The sequence below is a fragment of the Meleagris gallopavo genome, chromosome 14, assembly GCF_905368555.1.
Source record: "Meleagris gallopavo chromosome 14, MGAL_WU_HG_1.1, whole genome shotgun sequence".
NCBI classification, from domain to species: Eukaryota; Metazoa; Chordata; class Aves; order Galliformes; family Phasianidae; genus Meleagris; species Meleagris gallopavo.
In genome coordinates, this window is record NC_139417.1 from 3,084,192 (window position 1) to 3,098,267 (window position 14,076).

At 46.2% G+C, this 14,076-nt stretch overlaps 1 protein-coding gene across 4 annotated transcripts; it reads right to left on the bottom strand.

Annotated features, from left to right (window-relative positions):
• Nucleotides 1-3,170: 3,170 nt before the first annotated feature.
• Nucleotides 3,171-13,268, bottom strand: ATRIP (ATR interacting protein). 4 transcript variants are annotated; one of them, XM_085235939.1, is made up of 13 exons: nucleotides 12,759-13,158; nucleotides 12,595-12,680; nucleotides 11,638-11,808; nucleotides 10,893-11,008; nucleotides 10,399-10,565; nucleotides 9,268-9,363; nucleotides 8,360-8,525; nucleotides 6,548-7,267; nucleotides 5,696-5,838; nucleotides 5,278-5,369; nucleotides 4,598-4,681; nucleotides 4,109-4,358; nucleotides 3,171-3,768 (listed from the first exon to the last, which is right to left on the bottom strand). In XM_085235939.1, the coding sequence occupies exons 1-13, from the start codon at nucleotides 13,066-13,068 to the stop codon at nucleotides 3,707-3,709; spliced, it is 2,463 nt and encodes an 820-aa protein (XP_085092065.1). In that variant the 5' UTR covers nucleotides 13,069-13,158; the 3' UTR covers nucleotides 3,171-3,706. The 4 variants fall into 4 exon arrangements, with proteins under 4 accessions (XP_085092065.1, XP_085092066.1, XP_085092064.1 ...); XM_085235940.1 differs by lacking the exon at nucleotides 12,595-12,680 and having other exon boundaries at nucleotides 12,759-13,268; XM_085235938.1 differs by having other exon boundaries at nucleotides 5,305-5,369; nucleotides 10,399-10,562; nucleotides 12,595-13,161.
• Between the last annotated feature and the right edge of the window lie 808 nt (nucleotides 13,269-14,076).

Below are 14,076 nucleotides of genomic sequence, written 5' to 3' on the forward strand. Positions count from 1 at the left end.
ATGCACGTCTTGTGTTTCACTGAAGAACAGTTCAAGGTACGAAATCACCTCTGATATCCCGATTTGTGCCCTTACAACACCAACATATGTTCCTGTTCTGTGTTTTTTCTGCTGGAAATCTCAACAGTTATGTGGTTGTAATATTATAACTCATATAAAAATAAACTAGCTGCTTCCTCGAGATGTTTTCCAGAGCAGGTTACCATTGGAGCAGCCGCTCCAAACAGTATTTCAATTGCAAGTATTAGAATTTAAACTTTCAAGATTAGTCTCTGAAATGAGCTCTATTAACCTGCTGCGGGGGGAGGGTGCTCAGGACATTGCTAACTGCTCCTGTTAAACTTCATACTGACATTTTTTGCCCTCATTCCAAGAATTTTAGAGTCACAGAATCTCTATGGTTAGCAAAGACCTCTGAGATCACCAAGTCCCACCGTCCACCCCCCCACCTGCCCACGTCCCTCAGTGCCACATCCCCACGGTTCTGGAACGCCTCCATGGACGCTGACTCCCCCAGCTCCCCGGGCAGCTGTGCCAGTGCCCGACCGCTCGTTCAGCAAAGATGTCCTTCCTAACATCCAACGGGGACCTCCCCTGGTGCAACTTGAGGCCCTTCCCTCTCGTCCCATCGCTGTTACCTGGGAGAAGAGGCCTTTCAGGCTGTTATAGGGAGCGATGAGGCCTCTCCTGAGCCTCCTCCAGATTATTTTTGGCTTTAATTAATAAGAGTTTGCACGGTTTAGGGCAGATGTTGCAGGCAGTGCTTTGTTTGCCATCCTCACCTATTAAAGCTTGCTTTCTCACAAATGTGTTTTGAGTCCTGGCAAGATGGAAAGCAGATGTTGTTTGTTCATGTGTCCATGAAAGGAGAACTGCCATGCTGTGATTTCTTCAGGGAGTGTCTGATGAGAGCAACCCGAGTTGCGTTACTTCGAGGTCATACAGCGAGCAGCTCCGCTTTTGTCTTAGCAGCATTAACTTCAGGTTTTAGAAGCTATTGCTCCATCCCGTCCCGTAATTCCATGACGTTACTTCTGCCCATAAGAGCACAAGGGTTGGGTTTTCCCACAGCCTCCAAACTTCCACTTCAGAGCACAAAGCAGGGAGAATGCCACGGCAGCCCAGAAGGGAACAATTCATATTTTCCTATTGCATTTTCCACAGATAACGCTCGTTTATGTGAAGTTTAGCAGTAATACACATCTCCCTTTTACTGAGTTGTCCTTGAGATAAAGCCAGGATTTTTTTTTCAAACAGTTTTTATACCTTTGAACTGCTTCAACAAGTTGGGATTCCTTAACTCCTTTCAATTCAAACTCCTCCAACAGTTCGTTTTATCAGAAGTGATTAAAGTCCATCTTACCTCTGCACGCTCAAATTATCTTTGTAGAAATCAGTTGGTGAGAACAGCAGAGAGCAATTAAAAAGTGACAGCGCTGCACTGGGGGTGGTGTGATGGTTGCATCTCAGCAGGACAGCTCTGTTTGCCCTTCCCACTGGGCTGAGTGCCAGACACAGCATCTCAGACAGGCTTCCTCACAGCACCCAGCAGCCCCTGCCCGGCGCAGCTCTGCCCTGTGCTGCACTGCAGGAGGGAGCAAAGCAACTTCGGCTGGAGGGAGATGTTGGATTACTGCACCCGTAATTCCTGCACAGCTGTTTCTGGGAAAGTTCTCTTCAAAAGCAAGAGCCCAGCCAAGAGCACGTTCAGCATGCAGAGCAGGGCTCCCTGCCCAGGCACAGCAGGGCACGACACGGCCTTTTTGGGTTAAGACCAGAGGACTGGATGCTTCCCAATTTTCCAAGGGCTTACCTCCCACTGCAGTACTGCTGCTCTCCGTTCTGCCCTTGGAGCCAGGCCCGTTCTGGATGCCACTGCAGGAAGGCCACTTGTGCACCAGCGCTGCAGGAGGCAGCACATCCCTGGTGCTGCACAGCCTGGGTGCTGCCCGCAGACCACGAGGGCTGCAGGGAGGAGGAAAGCTTTGTCTGGAAGGACCTTTTCTAAAGCTCGGTCTCTGCTCCACGTCTTGTAAGATTTGGGCAGGGCTGACTTGTTGGTGCAAAAGAAATTCTGGGGCACATTCAGCCCTACCCAGAGAGTGCCTGAGGGAAAGGAAGGTGAAGGGAACCAGGACCAGTCAGAGTTCCATCGCAGTGCCTATAGCCATGCCCTCACTCCAGCTCTCCTGCCACCACTCTGCCCCTGGCAGAGGCACTGAGAAGTGTGTGTGTTCTACGGCCCCACAGTCCTCATATGCTTCCCACATCCTGAAGAGGAAAGTATAGGAAGGAACAGTGCTAGTTTAGTTACACAGCAGATAAAAACAGGAATTTATAGACTTCACTATTGCTTCATCACCTCAATACTAAGCTCTAAGCTAAGAGCAGCTAACCGTGTTCTTTCTGCCCTACTTGCAACCTGTCTTGGTAGGAGTCCCTCTTCCCTTGCTGAAGGAATTGATGCCATCACAACTCACTCGGCTGTAATATGAAGTCTGTGAACTGCAAAATCTAGGAATACAAAGCAGTAATTTCCTTCACAACCACTAAAAATGCGACACACGTTTCCCTTTTTGTAAGGAAGCGCATACTACATAAAAACAAAGTGACTGAATGCTGGGATTGATGTTTTTGAGTTTACCAGCTATGTACTTAATTTCTCACTTCCCCATAAACACTATATAAGGTCATTGTTGGTCTAAAGAAGGGTTAGTTCCTTCTTTAAAGGCACCCCATAGCTGCACCACAAACCAATGGGCTTCTTTTAGTAGCACTTAAACACTTCTGGTTTTAGGGTCTAAGGTTCAGCTGCCAACAGCAGCCCACTATGATAGCTGGTAACACACTGAAAGAACACAGCAACAGTAACTCCTCCAATCATTTGTGCCATATCCTAGAAATTAGCTGCTCATTCAGTTCTACTGCAGCACAGAGCTGGATAGGACAGCTCAGAAAACACTCGTTCTGCAGAGATTTAAACCTCTTTTGCTCAGTAGGACAAGGTTCCCTTCAGCCACCTGGTTCTTCTCTAAGTTCTAGCAGCTTTGGGTGGAGCATCTTAGCAGTGCTACTTTCAGCACATTCATGAAACTGAAAAAAGGAGTGAACAGGCCTTCTACAAATGTCTTGCTCAGTACGGAACTGCTGACTACAAGTTATTTCTGCCATTATTTTTTAAAAAGTCACAGTAAACAATTTACTAATTTCAACACAAAAGTTACGGATCTCAAGCAAGAAAGTGTTACAGTTACAAAAGAAACAACAAATATTGTCACAAGACTTGCATAGGAACTCAGTGACCCCAAACGTCTCAGGACGTTCAGCATCATAAATCCAGCATAAATGCAGCTGTAGTCACAGTAAATGGGGAATGCACAGTAAGGTTTCCATTCCATTCACAGCAGCTTCATGAAGGTTGATGCTCATAAACAGAACCGTTCCTAAGTTCATCCTTTCAGTGGTTTTGCACAGCAAAACAGTACATTGCAGTATTATTTTTTCCCTCACATCACAATTTCCTTGTTTTCGGCCACATTTGGATAGCACTTAGGTAGAATAACTGCAACAAAGAATTGTGTTTTAGTTGTGCTGCATTGGAGAGCAACTTTTGAGTTATCACTTTGGAGAATTGCTGATTTAGATCAGATGTACTCTGGCAGTGATTACGATGACTGAAGTGCGGGCAGAGATCACTGCCACATGGCTAACTGGAGTCCTGATCTTCTGCTTCTGGCTCAGGAGGATACAGTTCATCCAAAATCAGCTCTGCAACAACAACAAACAACAAGAAGCACATTTCAGAGAGGTTTTTTTGTACTTGATAAAATTAATAGGTGGGATCTGATTTATTGTAAAAGATGCTGCCTGTAGTATGCTACAGCAAGTGCCAAAAGCAAGGAGTCAGCTGTCTCGGACAATGACACCGTGCTATAGGTTCTACAGTGGGCACCAGGAGGCATCAAAGTGCTGGGAGAAGAGGCAAAAGCACCAGATCAGCTCTGCAGGAAACAGACACAGCATGTGTGCAAAGCAAAGGGAAAGCTCTGATGTTAGGGAGGAAAAAAACCAAAACCACAACACAACACTGCAACGTGACTCAATTTACCTTCGCAGGCGTTCAGTTTTTTAGTTTTTCTGAGGATGGCTCTAATGCCTGGCATAGCTTGGTCATACTGATGGAGTACTTCCAAACAGTGTTCATGAAACAGTTTGTCTTTCTGAGATAGGCTGTGTAAGAGTAGAACAGTGTCCCTTAAAAACTGAATGACTTGCTCCTTATGTGCACACAAGCTGCTCTCAAATCTTCTAATCTTTGTCCACTGTCTGTGTAACATTATTATTAGTGCCTTAACCACCTGCCAGAGGAAAAAAAGAGACTGAGTACCCAAACTGAAATCACAGCAGCGGAAAATGCATTGCATTATGAACTGCATTAGTCACTCTTCAGGTATCAGATGCTAGAAAGCAAAATCAAACTTTCCAGAAGGCAGACTTTGAAGTACAGCAGCTAAAAAAGGATAAGAGGCTACTCCAGCATTGCTAGGGGTACTCTTACATTTTCAGCAGAAGAAATTCAGCAGCTACAGTGACGTACCTCCAGATTACACTGGCAGTGTGCAGCGGGGGGTAAAACTGTTGGGCTGGAGAACCGCACACAGCGGGACAGGAGCCTGACTGCCTGTTCCAAAGACATGAGATGCGTTACAGTGAGTACCAGGCTTCTGCAGAACTATCAAACCATTAAGCTGCAAATAAAGGGAAGTCATAATGACATTTCGTTACTGGCTTCTAAAAGTCTTCAGCTAAAGACTGATCTTTTTTACTCCACCAAAACTAGTCAGTGTAATCTTTGCTGTAAAACTTAACTGCATGCCAGCACTTCACTAAGTGCAGTGAATAAATATCTTCAGTTTCTACCTTTCATGTGTAGTAACTCACAAGATACAGCTCGGAAGTAAATTACAGGATGAAAATGCTACACGGGTCTTGCTCTCTACCAACCTAAAAGCAAAACATTTGCTTGAATTCATTTGCAGCCATCCTAGGAGCCGTTGTGCTTTTTCAGTGACTTCACTCTGACTGCTATGACTGTGTTATCTTGAAGAATAGTTACCGATTCAATTTCAAGCAGTGATTCATAGAAACCAATGTAATTCCACACCAAAAGCTCAAACTTTCAGCTTCTGTTACAGTTGAACTCTTTTGGATGCTTCAGGCACTGCCCTGCTCCTCCCACCCCTTAGCAAGACAAATCGTGGGACCTGGCAGTGTTACCTCTTGCTCCAGCTGCAGCCAACGCACCTCAGAGGCCGATTTGTCCGGTCTTGATGTGATGTACATGTACAGTGCAAGAAGAAGGCAGCTATCTGGAAGAGAGTTAACTCAGTTCTTTTCACAGCTAGTCAATAGCTGGCGATATTTTTTTAGCTTTCAACTCCTTTTTTCCTCAGCAGCTTTTAATACAACGGGCATTTGTGTGGAAAGTAAAAATCCAAAGCGCTGAGATCAAAGATCACACCAGAGGAAATGCTCTTCAAACAGCAATGAAATTCAGCACAAGGACAAGCTTGCAGGCAATGCAGCAGGCTGGGTTGTGGGGGTTGAGACTTGAGAGCAAAGCCTGTTTGTATGACTTTTAGTCGGGCTGACTAATACTCAACTGGTAACAATTCTGCGTGAAGCAATTCTGTACCTGAATGGGAACAAAGCTGAGCAACCAGCAAGTGGTGTTGAGCAAGTATGGACAGCAGCTTCACGGTCAGAAGAACTGTGTGCAGAGGGACCGCCGGGCTCAGGCAGCGGAGCAGCACCTGGTGGCTCAGGAGATGCTGAAAACTTCCAAAGAGAAACCCCAGTTGGAAATGGGAAGTGACTGACAAGTTGAAAGTAATTCACTGCTTCATAACTCACACCCTTTCAAGCCGTTCAAAACACAAGCTCCACTTACACACCAGAAATAAAGTAAGCTGAAAAACATAGGCTGTTACGTGTTGCAGGCAGCCTGCAGTTCACACGATGGTTCCATGCATTAGATTGTTAGCGAGCAATGACCACACTTTCAGGAGTGGCATTTCATCCACAAGAACAAACAAACATTATATTTCATGTGCTAATAAATAGAATATGAGAATTATAAACATTATAATATAGAGTAGAAATAGAATAAATAAGTAAAGTAAGAATAAAGTAGAATAAATAAGATCCTTATGCATCTCCCAGCAATTCAAATAAAAAAACCAATCAACCACATGACTGAAGAAGCTTTCTCGCTTCAAAATGAGAGCCATGCAAGGAGCCAAAAGCATCTGCTTCATGTAAATGCATGATAAGCAGATGTTACTACCGAGCTGGGGCAATTATCACATTCATTAGCAGCCAAGGCAGTGGTCAGATCCTCCACTGCATCCCCAAGGTGAGCCAAGAAACGTGACATTCTCCCATAGGTGTCACACCTTCTACTGCCACCTGCACAAATTATTTTCAACAGTGAAAAGTGCTACACGACAAAGAGCCTGAAATCACTGTTAAACTGTCACTGACTTACTTTATTAGCAAGTCCATCGTTGAGTTTTCAGCTAGTTTTACCAGAACTTTCAGGCTTTGCTGCAGGATGCCATCCACCTGGGAGCCCCCTGGGGCAGAAAAAGCTAAAACCTGGAGCAGCTTTTTGAACAAAGAATGTTGTGCTTGAACGTTACTATCGGCATCCTGCGGAGCATCAGGCAGCCCTCCTTGTGTCCTGTCATCTTCTTTATTATCACACAGTGCATTTTTGTCCGTCTTGGAAACCTGTTCTTCTTCAACAGTAGAACTTTCTCCCACCTCATTAGACAGCAACATGTGGACAACGTCCCAGCTATAAAATGCCAAGTAATAAAGAATACCTAGCGACAGAACTGTTGTTTCTTCAAGAGACAACCTGAAGTCCTCCTTACTCGACACCTTACTTGTGCTGGTTCTGGAAGAAACAACTGAATGGTTCCCACAAGAAGCATTTACTGACTTGTCTGCTGTCTGTACCGCTCGACAGTACGCACCGATGTGGTGCTCCACCAAGGGCAAGAGATGCACAGCTCCTCGGATCTTGCAGCGTTTCAAATACAAGACCTCACTCCCACCTCCTGCTGGGCTCCCTTCGCACGGCCCTTCATCCATAGCGATCAAGTTCAGTCCTGTTACTGCAAGTTTCTGAGCTTCTTGCAGGGACACAAGAGGAGCAACTTCTTCCGGGGCTGTCCTGGTGCCAGGCATCTGCGTGGACTGCCTACCCAAACAAAAGGAGGAAATACTTCAGCAGAAGGGAAGGTAGAGAACAGAGCTGAAAATGCAGTACTCGTATTCTGAATCAAATAATAGCGAGGCCAGGGATGTCTGTTCTCAAACTGCAGCTACAGAGGCCAAATGCAGGTATGCTGCCTGCATGAAATGGAAGGGGAGTGAGGCACGAGCCATGCTATTAACACCACAAAGCACTGGAACTACTAACAGAGTGTCAGAAAAGCAAAGGTATTTCATGAGATAAAGTCTAATTCTTTAAGGAGAGAAATGCAGTAGTTAAATTAAGTGTTTAATGCATTCATCTCCTGTAATAATAATCAAGAAATATAGGGACAGTAAGCATTCTTGGTTACGGTCTTATTAAGCAGTAAAAGAGGCTGAGCAGATGAGAAGACTGCATCAAAAACCTTTATGAGAAGTTCTCCTCAGCCAACAGGTGCGGGAAAATAGTTATCAGTTACCATGGTGTCACCCTCCTATAAAGCACAGAGGGCATAACCCAGGTTTTGTGAGCAACCAATTCCTTTCTAAACTATCCTACTGAATTCAGCAATTGTTAGTTAGCCTACAAGCCTCAGGAAACGTTAAATGCAAAACGAAGGGCTCTCAACAAAAGAGCCATCAAACAAGTAACAACAAAGATCTGATGAATAAACATGATGTTCAGACAGTTAATTCTATATTCAATTTCATATTTAAACACAGCACTGAATTAGATTTTAGGATACATATATATGTGTATATATATATATTATTTTATATATAATATTTTATAAAAATATCCTAAAAAAGATAAGGGCAGCAGTTGCTTGTAGTCACTTCCAAGCTTTCCTAATTTCTGTGCCTTCCCCTAATCTATAATTAATCTAGTTTCCAATTTCGTGTTTCTCCTGCGTTCAGTGCCTACAGTAACCAAAGACAGATGACCAGAGATGCAGAACGATTCCAAGTTTTGCCTTAAATGCACTCAGCCAAAAGGCACCAAACACAGGGAGTGAGGTGTCCCACACAGAACACCTTTCTCACAGAGAATTCCACTATCCTGGGAACACATCAGATGCAATTCAACAGTCCTTACGTCTGCAGAAGGTCGGGCTGCAGCACAGCTCCTGGCAGAGCCTCGGCACTGCTGCTGAGAAGATGGCAAAGTCCCAGCAGGGACCCAGAGACCAAGGGCTGCTTCAGCAGAGCGCTCAGTAAGGCAGAACCGGGAGAGATTGTCTTTGGAGTGGCTTTTCCATCCTCTGCAACAACAGCAAAATATTTCAAAAAGATTTACCTCACCAATGGTGCTCTCAACCTCAAAAATCATTTTTTCCATCATCAATTTTCCTTTCTCTTACAGGACAGAATACAGGAAGAAAATAATATCTTAAATTCATCAGTTCTCAAAATCTCACAGATCACAGTTTGAATGTGGATCGAGGTACATTTAAAGAAATTTTAACTACAGTCCCTTTATAAGCAAAACATCTCAATCCAAGTGATTATCACAACGCAGTCATCCTGGTGCCATGACCTCCATGTTCCAGTCTGAACATTAAAACCATGTGATGCAATTCTGAACTGGAAATAATGTGTTGAACACCTTAAGCACTGATGCACTCTTCTTTCAGAAACAAGAAATGTACATTTTTCCTGCTCTCTTCACAATAGACAGCGCTGTTTGTTAATACAGCCGAGCCTGGAAGATGCCTCTCAATGTACATCTTGGTCCATACCCTTCTGAAAAGCAAAACCCAGGCAAACAATGTTCTTCTTACACAGAGTAACAATATCCCAATGCTGCAGGGATACACGATAATAGAATCTGAAATGTTTCAGTGCAAAACCAAAGCTAAGAGCAACTAACTCCCCAGGCAGGAATCCATGCAGTGGCACTGCACATAGCATGACAGCACTTACTAATGGCATCTCAATCACTGCTCAGAAATGCTCATCTGGTTTTTTAGGCTTATTATTTCTGTATTACCAGAAATACGTTACCTTGAATGTTTCGGCGAGGTACAGAATTGCCAGAACCACTCCTTCCCATTGCTTCTTGCTTTATGGATAACAACTCAGGATGGGGCATCTCACTATCTAAAGCAAACAGAAATTATGTTTCAAATACAAGAAATAATTGCTTATACATCTGCATCTGTCATCTACACACCTTCAATTAGCCACAGCTGTTGTGCAGTAAGAACACAGACCACAGGCCAATACAAAATACTCAGCAGTATCAAACACTACTGAGTTGAAAAATTAACTGCAGGAACTCTTCTAAGGCTGCTGTTACAAGCTGCCCAGCACTGCTTCTGACTGAATACTGTAGCTGACAGAAACTCCTCAGATATTCCATCAGCCTCCAGTAAAGATCACAGAATCATAGACTGCTTTGGGTTGGAAGGGACGTTTAAGATCATCTGGTTCCAACCCTCTGCTATAGGCAGGGACACCTCCCAGTTTCTCCCATTATTTCCCACTGGCAACGTGCCACTGTCTCAACACAGTAGTTGGCTGCTATTAAGAAAAGAAGGAAAAAAAAAGAAAGCAACACAATTTTTGTTTCATATTACAGTAATCTAGAAGCAAATGCACACATGTGTTTCCTAGGTTTTACTCAATGAATTTAAAGTCACAGTTGTGTGAGAATTACTGCTCAACACATAAAGGAGGAAATGAGTGAAGCCCTGCAGCTGCTCGCTTTAACGTGGCTAAATATGCATCATTTAAAATGAAATACCAAAACCCAAACCTCAGGAGTATAAAAAACGCATTAGCTGACTGGTAGACCTATTCAACAAATAAGCAAATTATTTCCTGTTCCTTCTCGAGTGAGGAACACAGGTAACAGTTTGGACATTGCAGCTCATCTCATAATAAATGAAAGTTTCTCACAAGAGCCAGCAAACATTTCACCCAGCTCCCCTGGCATTTACCTCACTGCAAAGTGATCCTCCTGCAAACCTGAGGTGGAGCTCTATGGAACATAAGCACTGTCACACTAAAAGAACCACTCCTGTTCCTGTGCTGACCTTACTGGAACTGCTGGGTCACATAGGGCAAAAATCTGTATCTAAGGCAGAATGCTCACAAGCAGCTAAGAATACTGCAAGTTGTATACATGTTTACCTTCCTTGCTGGAAACTGTCTGTGCAAAACAATTTCCTGAAGAAGAAGAAGATGGTCTGACAGTAGTTTCAGCATTGAAAGACTCTTTTGTAGGAAAAGACCTTTTTCCAGGCTGCAGAGGACACCCTTCTGATTTCATCTGGACTGCAAAATTCTTTTTAGGGCTACTAAAAAAACAACAACAACAACAAAAGCAACAAAGCACCAACAAATACTCCTCCAGCTTTAATGAATCGATATCTTTTTTTTGAGAGCGTTTTATTAAACAACACAGATCTCTTTAATAGCTTTCTTAGTACTGATGTTTCAGAGGTACTTCACTCTATACCCCCTGCATTTCTGTCACAGAAGGATCTGTTCAGCTCAACAGAATGGTTTTGGTTGTATTTGCTCAATGAAACGGAACTAAGAGTTACATGGAGAAAGGAAACCTGTGCAACTAATTCAAGTGCACATGAAAAGAACACAGATTATTTTCCAAAACCCACACATACCTTTGTGGCACAACCGTTTGAGTTAAGTGTTTATTTCTTTCACAGTTCTGAAGTCGCGTTCTTAATTCGTTCATTTCTGCATCTTTGAACTGCAACTCTGACTGCAGTGACAGTAACTGAAAGAATTAATGAGATCGTTTTACTGTTACAGAATAGGTAAGTTGTTCCAACTGCAAAGCAATGCAAATTTTGGCAAGACCTCAAGGTTGCAGGCTACTTACTGTGATCTGTGTACAAGTTCTCCACTTTTATGCTAATCCAATTAATACTATCTTAGAACCAAGTGCCCAGGGTCAGGCAAGAAGCAATGACTTGGCAAGACAGACCAAGAGCCACAAGAGCATAAGCACCGCGAGGCCATTAACAGCACAAAAGCAGCCACTGTCCTCTTCAGGGCTCTCACAAAGATGACTGCAACAGGAACAGCAATCTGATCAGAGTCACGCAGCACCTTCTGTCTCATTTTCCATTTTACAATTGTATGTAATGTACAATTCTATTTCCAATTGTAATGTTCCGGGGACTGCTAAAGAAAGCAAGCAAGCAAAAACCTGCCATCTTAACTTCACTCTTATTTTGGCAGAAGAAGTGCCCTGTCAGGTTCCTGTAAGGGTTTTCTTCTGCATAACAAATAAAGAAGCGTCACAGAGATCCTTCTTTGACTGAACAGACCGTGGCAGCACTGAAGTCACACTGTGAGCTTCCTTCTGTGCGTGGTGCTGAGGTGACCGACAGAGCTACAAACCTTTTTGGAGAACTCTTTCTCTTTTTCACCAAGGGCCTGAGACTGTTGCTGTTCCAACAGCACGTACGATCTTCTCTGCTCCTCCATAGCGTGCTTCATCTGCTGCATTGAGTCACGCAAAATTTTGATTTCCCCATTTCTAGTAAGAATTTCATCCTGCATTTCTTTCAGCTGCAAAGAGATGAATTCCATTAAGCAGTGCATTCAGCCAAAAGTACCCGTATTGCTCTCCACGAGGTCAAAGGTTGAGTGTGTTGCTATAGTCCAATTTAGAAATCCTGCAGTGTGGCTTCTGTTTTTTTTTTTTTTTCTGATTAAATTAGACTCTGTGACTTTCTCTAATGAATTATAGTGTTTTGCTCTCTGTCAGAGACTGTGGGCTGCACTGCTGTCACCCCTTTCTTTTAGGGAAATGGTTTCCAACTGAAGGAGAAGAGGCTATGAGTGGACATAAGGAAGAAATTATTACAGTGAGGATCATGAGGCAGTGCACAGGTTGCCCAGAGAGGTGGTGATGCCCCATCCCTGCAGACACCCAGCTCAGGCTGGGGGGCTCTGAGCACAGATAGAGCTGTGGGTGCCCCTGTGCACTGCAGGGGGCTGGACCTGATGGCCTGTAAGGTCATGATTCTACGACCGCGTGGTGTAAGCGGTGCCTTTCATACGGCACAGTAACAGCATCCCCTTAAATGCACTTTTTCAAATCATTAAGTGACACAGAGCAGCCGCACAGGACAGAGGGGAGCAGGTTTGACAGGAAAGACAAAAACCGACAGATCAGCATTTGCTGATCCGAAATGCCCGGGGCACAAAACACCCCTCCCTTCGGACGCCCCCGGAGCCGTTTCCATTAGGACTCTTCCCATACACCGCACGCTCGGATTCCGAACCACCCGGATCAGAGGCAGGACCGGATCCCCGCCCCCGGGCTCCACAGAGTTGCGGAGCGGCGCTGACCTTCCGCCGGGCGTCCTCGTGCTGCGCCTGCAGCACCTGCAGCTGGAACGCCCCTCGCAGCTGAGCGCCGTCCGCACCGCCGCCCTCTGCGGGGAGAGAACGGGAAAGCTGTGGTCTCGCTATCGCGATAGTCGTGCCGTCGCTCCCCCCCGCCCCGCGCTGACCTCCGGGCTCCGCGGCGCCGCTCCACGCGCCGTGCGGGCGGCTCGCCGGGGCCGGGACTCGTCCGACGGCGTCCTGCGACAGCGCCTGCGAAGCGATCGTGTCGATCTCCTCCAGGTCGTCCGCCGTGAAGTCGTCGTTGTCCCCGAAGGGGTCTTCTTCTGCCCCGACCCCCGCCGGCCCCTTGGGGCGTTTACTGGGCGGGAGGCCGTTCCCCAGCGCGGCGACCGGGGCGGTGCCCCGCGGCCAGCCCGCCCCGCACATCGCGGGACCGCTCCGTTTCCGCGGCCCGAGCGGCGGCCGGGCGGCCATGCCGAGAGCCGCTCGGCCCCGCGCCGCCCCGCGGCCCCGTCGGCCGGAAACCCGCGCGCCGAGCCGCGGCCAATCGGCGGCGGGCTGCCCTCCTCCCCGGCCAATGGGCGGCCGCGCCTACGGCGGCTCCCGAGAGTCAATCCCGGCGCCGGCGCAACACCACCGGCTGCAAGCGCCCCCGCCATTGGTCGCCGCGACTCGCGCTGTGAGCGGCTCGCTGATTGGACGGGCGGGCGCGAGAGCGACGGCCGAGGGCGGTGGCAGCGCTGCTCTCCTCGGTGAGGGGGGGCCCTGTGACGTCACGCTGACGTCATACCGCGCCATGGCCCGCTGGGACGAGCTGCGGCGTGTTCTCTGTGCAAGAAGATTCTATGTTTGGTAGTCCTTACTCACTTGTTCCTGCCGTTTGGTTTCTCAACTCTCTGCTGCAGGGATCTTGAAGTGCATTAAAACGTAGAATGCACACCTGGATCGCCCTGCTGGTGGAGCCTCTGAGCCTGGAGAAGTGGAATTTGTGTTCTGATGGCCAGTAAAACTGAAGTAGTTGGATGGAGGACTGCTACATCCAAGTACCAGCACAGTTAATTTTCTAGCTTGTTTTCTAAAGTTGGAGTTACTGAAATGCAAACTGCACTTCGGTGTCCTGGTGCAGGGCTGGTGCTTGATTAGAAGAGGTGTCTGGAGCTGACAGTTGTAATGGAAGTAAAAGGAAGCATGGAAATCCGCTCTCTTTCTTGAAAAGAGGTGAAATACAAATCTTCCTCTTCTGTTGGATAAAAGTCTCCTTGGTCAGGCTAGAAAATGGCCTCATGTTTAATGAGGAAACTGTCCTGCTATTGCAGGTGATTATGGCATTCCCCTGGGAGCTCCTCCAATGCGGGATGAGATGTGATCTCTTCTGGGCTGTTCTCCTGCACTGCTCTTCTCTGGTGCTCTGGCTGGATTTCTAATTACAGCCTCAATGACTTCTGACCCCTAGATTAGAGCGACAGGAGTTTTGGAGGCTTG

Excerpts from the sequence above, each read along its gene's own strand:
- ATRIP (XM_085235940.1), bottom strand. The coding sequence starts at position 13,253 with ATGGCGGGGGCGCTTGCAGCCGGTGGTGTTGCGCCGGCGCCGGGATTG. Across the intron at positions 11,809-12,758 it reads CGGCGCCGCGGAGCCCGGAG|CTGAAAGAAATGCAGGATGA; the intron begins GTCAGCGCGGGG and ends ATCTCTTTGCAG. Across the intron at positions 4,359-4,597 it reads ACTGCCAGTGTAATCTGGAG|GTGGTTAAGGCACTAATAAT; the intron begins GTACGTCACTGT and ends TTCCTCTGGCAG.